General features: G+C 32.3%; 2 protein-coding genes across 6 annotated transcripts in view; one reads left to right on the top strand and one right to left on the bottom strand.

The window, feature by feature from the left end:
• Window positions 1-18,241, top strand: part of LOC114278626 (uncharacterized) — a 134,438-nt gene that overhangs the window by 3,531 nt on the left and 112,666 nt on the right. For 2 of the 5 annotated variants that reach the window (XM_082890985.1, XM_082890986.1), the window contains exon 7: window positions 7,877-8,167. The exons of 1 other annotated variant lie outside the window; for it this stretch is intronic. In XM_082890985.1, coding sequence (XP_082747111.1) covers window positions 7,877-7,908 — 32 coding nt within the window. In that variant the 3' untranslated portion in view covers window positions 7,909-8,167. Of the gene's footprint in view, window positions 1-202; window positions 691-7,876; window positions 8,168-18,241 lie in introns of those variants that run through there. 2 more of the 5 variants (XM_028220717.2, XM_028220718.2) reach the window with 1 other exon arrangement.
• On the bottom strand, window positions 12,742-18,077 carry LOC114278603 (UPF0481 protein At3g47200-like). The gene is made up of 2 exons (XM_028220675.2): window positions 17,953-18,077; window positions 12,742-14,286 (listed from the first exon to the last, which is right to left on the bottom strand). Exon 2 carries the CDS (start codon window positions 14,261-14,263, stop codon window positions 12,923-12,925), a length of 1,341 nt encoding a protein of 446 aa, XP_028076476.2. The 5' UTR covers window positions 14,264-14,286; window positions 17,953-18,077; the 3' UTR covers window positions 12,742-12,922.

Raw genomic sequence — 18,241 nt, 5'->3', positions numbered from 1 at the left:
TTCAAATGTCCAAGCCTAGTTGTCTTTCTTTCATTATCAAGGCTATTCATATTTGCTCCAATGAGCCCCATTTTAGATCATCCACTGCAGCATGAAGCCCCTATCCTTTTATTTGTATTTTTTGTGTCGTCTCTGTACTATAAATTGCATGCACATGATTTGAAATTTTAGTTTTTGATTCTTGTTACCCCCTTGGCACCAGTTGAAGAAGGTGTATTGGAGGGCAAGCTTTTATGTGTACATTGCGAAGCTCGCTTGGGTTACTTCAACTGGTCAGGCATCCAATGTAGTTGTGGTAGCTGGATCACCCCAGCCTTTCAGCTCCATAAAAGCCGAGTTGACATTAGCACTGTCTGATATTTTTCAACACAGAAGAGCTGTGTGTCTATTGCCTTGCTTGAAGATAGAAGATGGGAAGGAGGGGGCTTATATGTACCCCAACATCTACCTAGTAATAATTTTAAATTGTGGTACCAATAATATGAGAGCACAGTTTTTGAGTCAATGGTTGGATGTTTGAGAACTAGTTTATGTTTGCTTGCATTTTGTATGATGTCTTTGACAATCATCAGCTGGGTAGTGATGTTGTAAGTGCGTGGCCTTCTGTTCATAGTATGCGGCTTAAGTCATGATTTTTGTATTTCCATATTCAGATTTATATGCTTCAGCACTTTGGATTCATTTTTGTCATCCCGGTTCTCTATATGGTATAGAGTATTTCTTATCATTATAGTTATAAAGCATCACTAGCAGTGGCAGAACAAGAAAATTTAGTCAAAAGGGGCAACCATTTACCATAACATTAGATTTTTTTTTGTTTTTTATTTTTTGTAATCAACAATGATAAAATGATATAAACTATATAAGTTGATAATAAACACAAAAATATAATTATTTAACAATTCTGCCAGTCCCAAACCTGGGCTAAAGAGGAGGGTTGTGTGTTAGGTAGCCTCTCCAACACGTAAAAAAGCCACTTGGATCCCTTATGACAATAAATCTTACTTTGAATCGTTTAAATGTTAGGTCGTTCCCCTCAAGTGACACGTTGCGCCTGCTTTCAAGTGTTTCGAAAAGTGAGTAAGGGGCGTCGCATTGACGCTTGGGTGTTGTGAAAAATGGGTAAAGGTTCCCACATTTTTCTAGACGAGCGTGGGTAAAGAAGCTGGTCCAAGACTATACGTTTAGGGCGTGTTTGATTGGGGGGATTGGGGGGGGGGACTATCCACTATTTGGATTACAATTCAAATAGTGTTCCTTATCCGCCGTTTGATTTTTTTTTAGTTCGCCGGACATGGAGTTCGGCCGGACTCCATGTCCCCCATATGGGGGACTATTGTGTCCTGGGGGGGTGGGACAGAATGTGGGGGACTATCCACTGTTGGGATTAGATGCGAAAATGACCATTTTGACCCTCTACTATTTAATTATGTATTATATTTAATAAAATTCAATAAAATTTAAAGGTCTTAATTATGTATTATATTTATGGATTTTGTGTTGGCTTCTGACCTGGTGGTAGCCAATACTATGTATAAGAAGATGGATGAGTATTTGATAACCTTTAAGAGTGCGTCACTTATGAGCCAAATAGATTATTTCTTAGTGAGAAAAGTGGACTGCCTAAAATGCAATGATTGTAAGGTGATTTCTGGAGAAAGCCTGACCTCTCAAACATAGGATTTTGGTATTAGATTTATGTTTTAGAGGGCAATACCAAGCTAGGAAAGATGGTGGGCGTCGTAGGACGAGATAGTGGGACCTAAAAGGGGATAAATTATAAATATTTAAGAATAGAATAGATAAATAAGGTACTTGGGACTTTGAAGATGATGCTAACACTATGTGAAATTTGTTGGCCAATTGTATGAGGAGAATCTCAAGGGAAGTGCTTGGAGAGTCGAAAGGAACGAGATCCAGCTGTAGGGAAACTTGGTGGTGGAGGGAAGAGGTTCAAGCGGTAGTTAAGGCAAAAAAAAAGTGCTTTAAAAAGTGCAGAAGGATAGAACTGAGGAAAACCCTAAAAGTTATAGATTGGCCAATAAGGAGGTCAAGAAAGTAGTGAGAAAGGCTAAGTTGAAAGCTTATGATGACCTATACACTAGACTAGATAGTAAGGAGGGAGAGAAAAGGGTATACAAACTTGCTAAGATATGGGAGGGGAAAACAAGAGATTTTAATTAAGTTAAGTGCATCAAGAGTGAGGATTCTAAGGTATTGATGAAGGATGAAGAGATTAAGGAAAGATGGAAGAAATATTTTAAAAAACTATTAAATGAGGAACATGGAAGTACGGTAATAGGGGAAGAAATGACCAGTAATACGATAAATCAAGACTATAGGTTCTATCGCAGGATTAGGAACTTTGAAGTGGAGATTGTACTTAAGAAGATGAAATCAAATATGGCTTTCTGACCAGATGATATCTTTATTGAAGCTTGAAAGTGTTTGGGTAAAAAGGGGGTTGCTTGGTTGACTAGGTTGTTTAGCAAAATTTGGTTGACTAGGAACATTGCAGATGAGTGGAGGAAGAGTACTTTAGTGCCAATTTATAAGAATAAAGGAGATGTCCAGAATTGCAACAACTATAGAGGAATCAAGTTAATGTGTCATATAATGAAAGTGTGGAAGAGGGTGATAGAACGCTGATTGCGAGATATAACAGAGGTGTCAGAGAATTAATTTGGGTTTATGCCTAGCAGGTCAATAATGGAAGTGATCTATCTTTTGAGGAGAGTAATAGAAAAATATAGAGAAAAGAAAAGAGACATTCATATGGTGTTTATTGATCTTGAAAAAGCATATGATAGAGTGCCCCGGGATATAATATAGGGGGTGTTAGCGAAGAAATGGGTGACAAAATGTTACATTGATGTGATTAGAGACATGTATGAAGGGGTGGTGATCACTATTAGATTGCCTGCTGGAGAGACAAATGAATTTCCTATCACTGTAGGGTTACACCAATGATCCATCTTAAGTCCTTATCTTTTTGCTTTAGTTATAGATGAGTTGACGAGAAATATTCAGGATGACGTGCCATGGTGTATGCTTTTTGTAGACGATATCATGCTAGTGGATGAGACTAGAGAAGGAGTTAACACAAAGTTGGAGATTTGAAGAAAAGCTCTTGAATCTAAAGGATTCCGGATAAGCATTATTAAGACAGAGTACATGGAGTGTAAATTTAGTAATAGTAACAATGAAAGCAGAGGAGAAGTGAAGATTGAGAATCAAGAACTGCTTAAGAGTGAACATTTTCGTTATTTAGGGTCGATTATTACAACAACGAGGGAGATTGATGCGAATGTGGCCCATAGGATTAAGGCGGAATGGTGTAAGTAGAGAAGTGCGTCTGGAGTACTGTGCAATAAATGAATATCTACTAGACTTAAAGATAAGTTCTATAGAATGGCTGTTAGACCGTCGATATTATATGGGATGGAGTGTTGGGCTACCAAGAAACAACATGTAGATAAAATGAGTGTGGTTGAGATGATGATGCTAATGTGGATGTGTGGCAAGACTAGATAAGACAAAATTATGAATGAGTGTATTCGGGAATGGGTAGGAGTAGCACCGATAGAAGATAAGTTGAGAGAGAATTGATTGAGGTGATTTGATCATATTCAATGGAGACCAACAGATACAGTAGTAAAGAGATGCGATACTGTAACAGTAGATGGAAGTGTTAGGGGACGGGGTAGGCCTAGATTAACGTTGGTTAGCGTTGTAAATAGAGATATGGTTCTACTTAATTTGACTAATGAAATGACCTTTGATACGGCTGCGTGGAGAAAAAGGATTCATGTAGCCGACCCTATTTGATGGGATTTAAGACTTGGTTTGGTTTGGTTTAGTTTGTAAAGTCAGAGAGAACTAAGGCAATTTGTTGTCTATATGTATGTGTATAAGGTTATATATATGTATATGTTTATAAAATGGGGTCATCAAAGCAATTTATGCATTTAAGGGGGGAATTGAGGGGTTTAGTTGAAAAAAGCAAAAGAGGGGGCAATTTGAAATTCTTTCCTAATTATGGGTAAAAATAAAAATATTTAAATTTTGAGGAGGGGCAAGCTGCTGCAGCCACTGATTTTACTGGAGAAGCTATGTGATTCTGATAGAATAGACAGAGAGAGTAAAATCATACTTTGTTCTAACAAAAATGTTAGGAACATACAAAATGAAAGAAGAAGAAAATCACAAACACTCACATGATATAACACATTTATAATATTTAAGTTCATGGATAAATACCATCTAAAGACATTCTCACCAGATTAATATGAACATAGTTAAACATAGCTACTCTCTATATGCAAAATATTTTGCTGAAATAAAGTAACAGATAGGGTGGTGACCTAAGCAAACAACATCAGTGTGGGGACGGGGATGAAGTAAGAATAGTAATTAGGGCAATGACAGTCTATATAGAAGTGAGGAGGAGAAAACCAGCTGCAATAGTGACACAGTAACCCATATATTTTTGAAGTAATCACGCTTCAATGACGCTACTCTTCTCTTCCACCATCTCTTGCAATGAGCGTTCACTTTGCTGCACATTTCAGCATAGTAGAACTGATCCTTAATCATTCTTCCTTGACCCAGCTTATGGAACATAAGTGCCACATCTTTGTCATCACCGAGCCAGTTGTCAAGAACATCATGGCACGAAGTTGGTCCACATCTTCTTTGGAGTTGATAAGTAGATCCATGAAGTATGTATAATCGGAGAAACATTTTGGTTCGTGATCTGAGGAATGTTGCTCATAAGCAATGATGTTACGGTAGAATGTTTCTGTCCAATCATCAACGTTAAACTTTGGTATTTTAAAATGACCATGTTCGAAGCAGATATTGAACATGCTGAGGTTGAGCTCATCATCATTCTCTTCAGCCCTGAACTTGACATCAGAGTCCTGAAGCTCTATCACACACGGCATTTTATAGCAAGTTCTCTGATTATAAACGAACTTAGAGTTGTTGTTTTGGCGGGCATCTGACTCATCATCTCCAGAGGAGGGAAGAAAAACATTATGCACCAAGTCAAGAAAATGCTTGCTTTTAGAAAGAGGCATATTTTCAAAATTAATTCTGTGAATGTCACTCTCTCTTGGTAGCGTGCAAGCAACAGAATGAATAGCCAGCTCCGTTTGTGTGGGGCTAGGATGATTCTGCTTTGGATTTTGGGTCATGGACATAGTCATGCTGTAGCTCATGTCAAAAAATTCAGATATAACAAACAATGAAAGTTGATTTTCAAGTAGCATCAAGCCATTGCAAATTTGTCTTCTCATCCATGTTACTTTGACAATAGGATCATCATCACCCACATCTTGTGAATGTCTCCTTCGTTGATGATGATACTCAACAACATCAAACGCAATCGCACCAAAAAGAAACTCGATAACAAAGCAAGCATCATATAGCATCATTTTCATGAATTAATCACTGTCGAGGTGGTCAAGTGGGTTTGCATCATATAGCATCGTTGTTTTCTAACTTCTTCATACAATCCAAGTAAAGCTCTACACTTTAATTGTTGTTACGTTGAAGGAGCAATTCCAAATAACGTTCTTTATGTTTTTCCATAGCAAGTAGTTTGGGTTGACCATGGTGGTAAGGTCCTATAAAAACTAGCACAGATGTGTATGCCTTTTCATTTGCATGACGCGGTCCTACATGCACTCCGAAGATACAAGGTGGTTCATAGGACAAAGGTTCTCTTTCTTCAATGTTGATGGTGGTATGTTGTTCCATCCCTGCTCAACCCTTGTTATTATCTGTTAAATTTAAAGGAAAAAAAGTATATCAACATCGAAAAATTGGCGCACCGAAATCACCACCATGAAACATTTGTATGTATTTTTTATTTTTATTTTATTTATTTTTACATTTATATATAGATGCAAACATTTATTTCATGTCATTAATTTCGGTGTGTCATTTTTTCGGTGATCATGGCAATGTTGTTAAATAAGGCTAATCATTATTTACAAAGAGAAGCACAATTTGTATACAAAAATTTAATGCATGCAAACATTTATATTTATTAATGAGAAGCAAAAAACATGACCAGGAAAATTATTAGGTAATTTCGGAATAACCATGTGTTCAAACTCTTTTATCAATCATCATTCATTATGCTCTCTTATGTTTTTTATTCACTTAACACAAAATCGTGATATCTCACTTTTTCTAGCAATCATTATAGCGATCCCGGTTTTTCCTTCCTTTGTATACTGTATTCTGGACTTGGTTCCGTGGACTTGTTTTTGTATCATTATTACTTCTAGCCTTTACTCTTTGTATTTGAGTCTTGGGTTGTGATGGGCAGGTTTGAAACAGGTTGGTTGCACTTTGAAACCAAAAGGTGATGTCCAGATTTTGGCCTTCACGCTCGAGCGGAAGTTTTAACACTCGAGCGGGCTCTTCGTTGTTGCTTCTCCGCTCGAGCGGGAGTTTTGACGCTCAAGCGTGATTTTCCATCTCCCAGTACTTTGCTCTGCAGTTCGTCCGCTCCAGCGGTAGTCTTGTTTCGCTCGAGCGTGATCCCTTGATTTTGTCTCTCCGCTCGAGCGGAGAGTTTGACGCTCGAGCGGATACCATCGCCTACAAAACTTCTGGAAGTGTGAAATCGGCGCTCGAGCGGCTCTTTTCACGCTCGAGTGTGAGTCTGTGTCTGACGCTCGAGCGGGGTTTTCCACGCTCGAGCGGAGAATCTACTACATCAGTCCGTGATTTCACTTTTTGGATCACTTTTTGACCTACTTCTTTTCCCTAACTCTTTAAAAACCGCCACTTGAGAGTTTCTCTCTCTACTCTCACCTTCTCTCTAAGATTTGATCTATTCCTTGTGGTCTTCTACTCTAGTTCCTTTGGAAGAAAGGTAGAGCTTCGCGAGAGCTTTCTTTTAATCTGAAAAAGAGAGGATTTGGGGCACTTTGGACTTTCGTCATCTTCTCCATTTGAGTTCTTCTAAGGTAGGGATTTCCTACTCCATCCTATAAGTTTTGTTCTAAGTTTTGGTATTTTGATATGTTGGGTGTACTTTGGTAATTTTGGGAAAAATCCTAGTTGTATTAATAAATTAATTTGTATAATTAATTTAAGGAAATTGGAGAAAATTGGTTAAATGCATGAAAGTGAGGAATTCATTGATTAAATGATGTAGTTGGATAATTAAAATCACTCGCCTATTGAATTGTTGATATATTTATTTTCAGTCTAGAAATAACTGTTTTGGGCTATCGGTGGAGGATAGTCGTGTTTGTTGTAGACATTGCATGTGGATTAGGGAAAATTGAAACTAACCAATTTGTTTAAGTCATAAATTTAGACTATTGAATTAATACAGAAATTACATGTATTGATTGAGCATTGCATATGCATTTTGTTTGGGAGGAGATAGGGGATGTACTCCACGGTTTAGGGGAAGATAGGGGATGAACCTCTAAACCGGATTTTGTTTGGGAGGAGATAGGGGATGGACTCCATTAGCGTCACTATTATGTGCGCATATTATATTGAAGTGTTTTTACATGTTATTGATACAGCATTACAATGTGTATCAAACGGGAAGTATGAAGTGTTTTGATATGAGCCTGAGTCTCATTTGTTTTGTTGATATTGAAAGTAATGTGAATATGATATATAGTTCATTGTTGTAAGTTTGGCCAGGTTCTGAGCCATGTTGATAATAATGGAAAGTGAAATGTGTCTTAGACAGTAGTGTCATGAGACTGTATAATGATACAATTGAATATCTTGGTTAACCATCTATTGAATGCTATAGCTTTATTCAATGCTTATATTTGGTTTAGTATTTTTCTACTGGGCTGTGGCTCACCCTTTATGGGAACATCATTTTCAGGTCCAGGTGATAAACTACCTCCAAGGACTTAGCTTGGAAGGAATTGGAGTTGAAGACTCTGTTTAGTTTAGTTGTTATTTATTTATTTGATATTACATGTAAACACTCAAGCCAAGGGCTTAATTTGTAGTTGAGTTAGTACTCACATTTTGTGTCCAAGTGTTGGCTTGGAAAGATGTAGGCCCGTAAGGCATTTACTTTTGATGTTACATGTAATGCTTTTTAATAAGAATACTCTGATGAATAGTATAATGGTTGTTTTCTTTTATTAATGCAAGTTAATGTTATATATAGTATGTGTTTATTTTGAGGGCGTGACAATCATAATATCATGAAATATTACGTGGTCGTCCTCCTAAAATGCCCAATAATCACCCCTATTTCTATTATTATAATTGTAAAAATATCATTATCATGTTATTTTGCACGAGTGTTTGGCATAAAAATTATGGGGTTGAACATATCTATTTTATAATCATTAGATATGTAATAGAAATCTATTATAATATGAAACGGAGAGGATTAAGATCTAAAATTATGTATTTTTAGTATTTTCTTTTATATAAATATTATTATTGATCACATAAAAAGATAATAAAATATAGAAATGTTATGCTACTATTTTGAATTATCATCTACGTATCACTGGAATATTTTAACGGAATTTTTATTTGTTTTCTTGATCAGAATGGATGAGAGGTTGTTTTAGTTGTTTGTTCAGAATGGACGACGATAACAAACATTACGTCCATCATAGGTTTTTTTTTGTATATATCATTTATAAGAAGGAAAAAAATTAAGTTAATTTAATATTCGTAATATATTTAATTTATTACGTCTTTCACTAACGGTTGAATGATCTATTTTTTTTTTATTTTATAAAAAGCAATCACTTTTTTTTTTAGACAAATATAATAAATTAAATAAATTATAATTATTAAATTAACTTACGTTTTTTGTCCATGACATTTTCTTGACTTGGTGCATAATGTTTGTTTTCAAGAAAATGTCTATTTTTATGCAATGAATGGACAAGAGATTGTTTTAGTTGTTTTTGCGTCTGCTTGTTCGGAATCACAACATATATACACAATAATTTATGATTAGTTGTATGCTTCCTCAATACAATGCATAAATCTTAAAATTCCAAAGTGTAAATATTTGGTTGTCTTGTAATAACTCTCTACTATTTAAATTGTGACCCTTTGGGCTTTGTTTGTTTGATCTTAAATTTTTTTTTTTAGGGTGAATAAAACTAACACTGCCTGTACTTTGGAGCTTGTATCATTTTAATTCTTAACTTTTTAATTGTGATATATTGGACTATAAATTTTGAATTACGTTGCAAATAAGGACAATTGAAGACATTTATTCCTCCATTTTAAGGGTAAAGTTATCAATTTGATAAATTATAAAATAGTTTGACAAAAATAAATGTCAAAAACTTATTTTTAAAATTTTAAAAATATTTTCTACTCACCAAAGATAAAATTTTATAAAAATGATAATTTTTTAATCTTTTTAATAATTTAATTTTTTTACTAAATTAATTTTTAGTATGTGTTTGGATGATAATCCTGTAATGGGTGGTTATTTTTGTTGATATTTTTGAATGGTTATTATGTAGTAGATGGTTGTATTTGTTGTTAACAGATATTTATGGATGGTATTATGTAATGGATGGTTATTAGGCTTTTAATGTATAATCGATATATTTAATATATGAAATGTTTTTAATTTTTAATTTTTTGATTTAATGGATTGGTTTAATAATAACATTAAAATTGTTGCGATGTTTGACTTTTGAAAAAAAAAAAAAAAACTAATTTTACGAAAATAAATATCAAAAAAAATTATTTTAAAAAATTATTTCTACCTTTCCAAAAGATAAAATTATATAAAAATGATGTATTTTTAATTTTTTTCACTAATTTAATTTTTAGTTTTTTAGAAAAAAAAATTGAAAATAAATTTTGAAAATCAAATCAAATAGAACTTTATGACCAAAAAAATTCTAACATTATTCATTAAAAAAAAAAAGGCCATTATATTTCAAACAACATATAAGTTAACTAATTTAAAATAAATTATATGACGACTTTACCCTTCAAATAGAAGAACAATGTCTTCAACTGTCCTTATTTGTAACAAGATTCAAAATTCAAAATAATGTATCACAATCGAAAGGTTAAAGACCAAAGTGACATAAGTTTTAAACTATAAGAACTGTTAGTATAATTTATTTTTTAAAAAATATTTTTTAGTGTTTGGTAGTACAAAAGCTCAGTAAAATAATTTCCAAGTAAATCATTTTACAGTGCTAGTGGTAAAATGATTTGCCAAATGAAAATCTGTAAAGACCGTTTTGGCTGTGAGATTTGAAAAGAAATTTAGCAAGAGAAAAGAAAACATTAAGCAAAATATATCCATACAATAAAGCAGGATGGTTTTTGAATTTGTCCTACACACATTTGTCCTATTAGGACATTTGGACGGTTCATATCTATTCAAATTATAAAACAACGGCTGAGATATATTTTTCAAAAAATATCCTACATGTACATTGTACATTTTCTATTTTTCCGCTTCTCTCTCCTACTTTTTCCTTTTCTCACTCATCCTTCCTTGATCTCATGATCTTACCTCCCTCTCCCTTTTCTTTTTATTTTTTTATTTTCTTCAATTTTTATTTTTTTCTATTTGTTTTTTTTATTTTCTCCGTTTTGTTCACTTATTTTTATTCATATTATATGGAAATATCTACGATCCCAGAATTAGGAGCCAGATTTTATTATGTAGTGGAGATTAGATTAATGAATTTTATAGTCCACAAATTAAATGAATTTGAACAATTAATTATTATTTTTAAATATATTGAATATCTGATAGACTTCATAAATTTAGATAATTTTCAACATCTATATAATAAAGTAGGATGATTTTTGAATTTGTTCTACGCACATTTATTCTACTAGGACATTTGGACGGCTTAGGTCTATTCAAATTATAAAACAACGGCTGAGATATATTTTCCAAAAAATATCCTACATGTACATTTTTTATTTTCTCACTTCTCTCTCTTACTTTTTCCATTTCTCACACATCCTTCCATAATCCCATGATCCCACTTTCCTCTCTCTTTTATTTTTATTTTTTTTATTTTCTCTCATTTTTATTTTTTCTCTATTTGTTTATTTTTTTTAATTTTTACCTTTTTGTTCACTTATTTTTATTCATATTATATGGAAAAATCTACGATCCTAGAATTAAGAGCCAGATTTTACTGTGTGTAGTGGAGATTAAATTAATGAATTTTATAGTCCATAAATTAAATGAATTTGAACAATTAGTTTTTTTTAAAAATATATTGAATACATGATGAATTTCATAAATTTAGACCTCATAGGAATCTTCAACATATTTTAATAAAGCAAGACGGTTTCACACCCCTCCTTTCATGATTCCATGATCCCGCATTCTTCTTTCTTTTCTTTTTATTTTTTTACTTTCTCCCGTTTTTATTTTTCTCTCTATTTGTTTATTTTTTTTTATTTTCTCCTTTTTGTTCAATATATTTTACACATATTTTCATACAATGTATGTATGCCTGTAATACACTAGGACATTACGGGCATACATAAAATTTCCATATAATTATATAAGCAAAAACAATATTATATGTATGTCCGTGAAAATTATATGTATGTCAGACACATCTATCTATCTAGCTATTTATTATATAAGCAAAAACGAGTTTTGTGAGAACTTTAAAATTTTATAATAAATTTGTGATTTTATCAAATTTAAAAATAAATTTATATAGCTTTAGGATTACAATTATATTCTAATCTTAATATTATTTACACCGCGCCTTCAGGCATGGACATACACTAGTATATTTCACCTAAATTCACACACACATAAATATATATACATATTTAATTTTTTTTTTTTTTCAAATCTCCTAACTTGTGTAAGTCAAATTTTTTGAAAACGTGTAATGGCATGAATCGTAATCTACTGGTTCAGCTGCTCTACACGTTTGCCATGTTCATCATTTGTCCTTTTTATTTGGGACTTCAGCCAAACATTGCAAAATGAACCCAAGGTACAACAACACTGAAAAAGATTTGTTGCTGTTTTTTTTTTTTTTTTTTTCTAAAACCGAACTACATAATAATTTTCAGTTCCAAAGGAATTAGCTGCTGGGTTGCTAGTCGTGTACATGGATTAGCCAATCTGTTTGTTTGGAAAGTCATTTTTTTAGTGATTTTAAAATATGAGCTAAAAAAATTTGAAGTGTTTGTTTTTTTTTGTTTTTTAAAAAAAAAAAAAATGCAAAAGGTAAAGAAAATGAGACTGAATATATTTTTTTTAGAGAAAATTTGAATTTGCCTTTCAAATTATATCTCGATGATCAATTTAATCCCTAAAAATTTTATAATTTTAATTTTACATCTAAACTATTCAATTTTGAATCAATTTTGCCTCTGTCGTCAGCTGCGATCTTATTTGAAATTTCATTTTACCCTCAAACTATTCCCAAAATATCAATTAGACCCCTAAAGTTTGGGGGTCTATTTGATATTTTGAAATAGTTTGGGGATCAAAATAAAATTTCACATGAAATTTCAGTGTTACGTTAACAACTTTCGTTTGATTATAAATGGTAGCTAGCGGCGTGGATAAAATTGATCTGAAATAGTTTAGGTGTAAAATTGAGATTATAAAAAGGATAGGGGTTACATTGATTATGGAAGTATAGTTTTGGGGGTAATAAATCTAATATGGAACAGGCTAGAAAGTAAAATCATAATTCATTCTAACAGAAATATTAGGCACATATAAACCGAACGCAGAAGAAATCTCAAACACTCACATGATAACACATTGAATATTTAAGTTCATGAGTTAATACACTACACTTATTCTGAAAACACATTCACTCTCACTCACATTAATACAAACATAGAAACTGTATGCATAATAGTTTGTTGAAATAAAATAGTGGATAACAGGGCGGTGGCCTAAGCAAACAACATCAGATCAATGTCGGGAGGGGGGCGAAATAATAATCGTAATTAGGGCAGTGACAGTCTGTGTGATAGTGAGGAGGAGGAGAAAAGCAGCTGCCATAGTGGCAACAGTAACCCATATATTTTTGAAGTAATCACGCTTCAATGAAGCTTTTCTTCTGTTCCACCATCTCTTGCAATAAGCGTCCACTTCGCTGCACATTTCAGCATAGTAGAACTGATTCGCAATCATTCTTCCGTGACCTAGTTTGTTGAACATAAGTGCCACCTCTTCGTCATCACCAAGCCAGTTGTCAAGAATATCATGGCGACGAAGTTGTTTCACATCTTCTTTGGAGTTGATAAGTAGATCCATGAAGTATGTATAATCGGTGAAATATTGTGGTTTGTCATCTGAGGAATGTTGCTCATAGGCAATGATGTTACGGAAGAATGTTTCTGTCCAATCATCGACGTTAAACTTTGGTATTTTAAAATGACCGTCTTTGAAGTGGATATCGAACATGTTGAGGTTGAGCTCATCGTCATCATCCTCCACAGCCTCGAACTTGATACCAGCGTCCTGAAGCTCTATCACAGACGGCATCTTAAAACAATGGCATTCATTTGACCTCTCTCTGGAGGAGGAGGAGGGGTGATAAACATTATGCAACAAGTCAAGAAAATGCTTGCTTTCAGAGACAGATGTATCTTCAAAATTGATTCTGGAAAAGTCATTCTTTCTTGTTATGATCAGAGGCATATGATACGCAAGCATCTGCATGATGTCGGTGGTAGAAGGAGGATTTTGGTTTGGATTTTGGGTCCTGGTCACGAGGGAAAAAAATTCAAATATAACGAAGAATGGAAGTTGGTTTTCAAGCCGCATCAAGTCACAGCAAATATGTGCTCTCATCCATGATGTGTTGACAATGGGGTCGTAATCGTGACCCACATCTTGTGATTGTTGTCCTTGTTGACGTTGATACTTAGCATCAGACTGAATCACAAGAAAAAGAAACTGAAGAATAAAGCAAGCATCATATAGCATCATCTTCACGAACTTGTCACTGTCGAGGTCAACGGGGTCTGCATAGTACTTGCGAGCTCTTTCTTCTAACTTTTTCATGGAATCCAAGTAATACTCCTGTGTCTGATTGGTACGTTGAAGAACTAATTCCAAATAACGTTCTTTATGTTTTTCCATAGCAAGTAGTTTGGGTTGACCGTGGTGATAAGGCCCTATGGAGACTAGCCTAGGTGTGTATGCGTTTATATTTACATTACGCAGTTCTTCATGCACTCTAAAGATACAAGGTGGTTCACAGGTCATACCTTCTTTTTCTTCAATGTCGACGATATGCTCTTCCATCGCTGCTCAACACCACTTGTTATCTGTTTATATAAACTGACATTTAACACATGCAATATGAGTCTTATATTTATATTCATTAATTAGAATTTTTATTTTTTAAAAATATATTATATTTATTATTTATAATTGTAAAATTATCATTACTAGCTATTACATAATTCTGTATAAATTACGTGCTTTTAGTATTTTTTTCTTTTAAATAAAGGGAATTTTCTAATACACACCATTTTAGGTTCCAATTACAACTTTTGTGATATTTGATTATGATTTATTATAGTGTTAATTGTAATTTAATTATGACTTAGTTATAATTGATTGTGACATTAATTATGACATTGTTATTCAACATGTTTGATTATCACATATATGGTGTTTGATTATGACTGTTATGACTCTTTTTTATTTAAGTTATAATTTAAAAAGTTTTAATTATTACATTTATGATAATTAATACTACAAATACCATAACTTTCATATGATACACACCCTTTAAATAGAATGAGTTAACCATTTGTATTACAATTTGAGGGAGTGTACCATATAACATGATCCTTAACTAATAGGCTTTTTTTTTTTTTTTTTTCAATAGAGAAATGATAGCAGTTCCAAAGATAAGATCGAGAGAACTATCAAATAATGTTACGCATTATGAAATAAATATCATAATTTTTTTTATTAATTTAAGGTGATTGCATAACATCTATCTATCTATACTATTATAAAGTGAACACCTCTTATAGTGTCCTGAAGCTTTGTTTCTTATGCTGCCACGTGTGCACTTTTTTAATTTAAAATTAAAAAAAAAAATTAGATGCATAAGTGGAGGGATTTGAACCTTAGACTTATATCAAATGAATAACACTCTTACCACTTGACTAATACACAATATATAATAAATTTTTTATTTTATTTTTATTTATTTGAATAGCACACGCATCGCGTGTGTCAACCGCTAGTACAATAAAAAACTACATACTAATTCAAGAGTGGAGAATCTTTGGTAGCGTATGATCGAGTTTTAGAATTATGATTTGAGAATAGAGTTATATTTTAAGTTTGTGAGTTTTGAAATTATGATTTGAATGTGGAAAGTTTGTTTGGTTATAAGTTTTGAAAAGAGTTTTGAATTGAGTTTGGAATTTTTGATATAATATATGATATTTGATTCAAAAACTTATAACGCATAACCAAACACACAATCCAAAATTCTATTCAAAACTCAAAAAAAATTTTAAAAAAATTTTGAAAATATTTTTTATTTAAAATATAAAAATAACAGGTGCAAAAAAAAAAAAAACACTGTTTCGGTCAACTGGCCGAACATCCGGGGGACATCTGGGAGGATGATCAGGTAGATATATTTTCAAAAGTGGGTGTGAAATTAATTTTTAAAAATTCTAACCAAACACAGCACTTCAAACCAAGGTGTGGAATTATGTTCCCAAAACTCTATTAAACACAGCCTTTTTTTTTTAATCAACAACAAAAAAAAATTATTGAAATTTTTTCATGATATTTCTTTCATGATACTCAGCATTATTGTTACCGAATTCCCATTTAGAAAATTTGTTTGGTGAATGAGTTTTGAATTGAGTGGAGAATTTTTGATGTGACATATGATATTTGATACAAAAACTTACAACTCATAACCAAACACACAACTCAAAAATCTATTAAAAGCTCATTATTTTTTTTAAAAATTTCAAAAATATTGTTTTGTTAAAAATATTAAAAATAAATAAAAAATTACACTGTTCAGATCAACCGACCGGCCGATTGGTCGGACGTCTGGGGGATGACCGGTAGGCCAAATTTGAAATTTTAAAAACACGCCTGGAACGAGTTTTCAAAAGAAGGGGTGGAATTAATTTTCCAAAACTCAAACCAAATATCATACTAGAATATAGGGATAGAACTATGATTCCAAAACCCGTATTTTCATATGATTTTCTCTTTTGGAGGGTGATTTTTTTTTTAAAAATTGAAAATAATATTTTTTTAGTATTTATTTTTATCCGAGTTATTTCTAATAATTATTTAAAAAAAAATTTCAGAAAGTATAAAAATATGTGGAAAATTATACAAATAGTCCTTGTACTTACACGATGTGTCAATTTGGTTCCTGTAGTTTCAATTTGCTCGATTTTGCCCCTTAATTTAATGGATTGTGTTATTTTAGTCCAATAAATAACGGTTGTTAAGTTAATTTAACGAAAAGTTAAACAATGTGTTAATTTGGTCCCTGTATTTTTCACAACGTGTCAATTTAGTCCTTGTTAAAATCGAGAAAATTGAAACTACAGGGACCAAATTGACACATTATTTGACATTTCGTTAAATTAATTTAACAACAGTTATTTATTGGATTAAAATGACACAATCCGTTAAATTAAGGGGCAAAATTGAACAAATTGAAACTGCAGAGACCAAATTAACACATTGTGTAAAGTACATGCACTATTTGCATAATTTATCCAAAAATATGAAAGATTACTCACTCTGACTCATCCTCTAAAACCACCTTCGAAGGGGGTTTATCTTTCAAATATAGAGAGTATCAATATGGAGGATAAACATTATTCATTTTCTTAGTATAAATTGCAAGTATGCTCTTCAAGATTTGTCTAAAATATAAATTATTTATTGTAATTTTAAAAATTACATCTTATTTTTTGAAATTTTTAATTTTATAACAAATGATTCCTTTTATTAACCTATATTTTTCTTTTCTTTTTTAAAATCATTTTTCAAATTCATAAACCGCCGCTACTCAACCAGTTTAAACCCCAGTCTCTAAACCTTCTCTTACGACACTTTAAGCTGTGATTATATCTGTTCCAAAAATAAAAAAAAAAAAACACTGTGATTATAAGTTCGCTGGGCCAAAGTCTAAGTTCCAATGCATAGATCTAAAAATACCAAAACTTATCAAGCACAGGTACGGGTATAAGTACTGGTATTGGTACGGATACGATATGAGTACGTTGATACGGTAAAATCTAAAAAAAATAAGGTACAGGTATGCCTTGGTACGCTTGTAAAAAAATATTTATTTTTAATTTAGAGTAATACAAAAATTAATTAAATGGTTTAATTTGTTATGATCCAACATATAATTAACATTTAATGTTAAAAGTAAAAGTATGAATCAAAATTAAATGTTAATATATTAAATAATTTACAAATCATAGTTTAATTTTAAAATCATGTTAAGTATAAAACTAAAAATAAAAAAGAAATCTAGTAAAAAGAGTTTTATCTCTGTAATAGAAGAAAATATTGTTTCAACTGAGATATAATACGGTTTAAGCATATATAGGTACGTCTGGATACGTTAAAAATTAAAAAAAAAAAATTTAAATACATATTTTATATACCCAATATATATATAAAAATACCATACAAAATATCATACACTAAGTACTCAGTACGGTATACGATATATTTCAAATTACTCATACTTCATAAGAGTAAGCGCAAGGGTTGCTAGTCATGTTACATGGATGGACTGATCTTTATTTTTTTTTTAACGTGATTGGCTGATCTAAGCTAGCAGCTAAAATATGCTCCTATCCTAGGTTGCTCTACTCATTTATATAATCTGACTCTTCAGATTATATCTTATCATACAGGCAACGTTGACACAATTGTAGAGAGAGAGAGAGAGAGAGAGAGAGAGTTCATACCTTGTAGAGCTCACAACCAAAAGGGTTCAGAGGAGCCAGAGGACTTGGGGCGTTTGGCTTTCTGCATTCTCAGCGTAGACAAGCTCTGTGTTGCTCTTCATATATCCTCTGTGTTCTTCCTCGACAACCCCCTTCGTTGTTTATGGATTTAATTTAAAAAAAAATTAATTTTAATTTAGCTCACATGCCAAGTAAATTAGGAGGGGACTGAAAAAGTCAACGACAGATAAATCAATAATACAATCAAACAACACACTCTCTCTCTCTCTCTCTCATATGAGTAAAAATT

This window comes from Camellia sinensis, chromosome 10, assembly GCF_055761805.1.
Source record: "Camellia sinensis isolate YWXY chromosome 10, ASM5576180v1, whole genome shotgun sequence".
NCBI lineage: Eukaryota > Viridiplantae > Streptophyta > Magnoliopsida > Ericales > Theaceae > Camellia > Camellia sinensis.
Note: the sequence above shows the minus strand (reverse complement) of the source record. Positions and strands in the feature narration are given on the sequence as shown.

Excerpts from the sequence above, each read along its gene's own strand:
- LOC114278603 (XM_028220675.2), bottom strand. The coding sequence starts at position 14,263 with ATGGAAGAGCATATCGTCGACATTGAAGAAAAAGAAGGTATGACCTGT.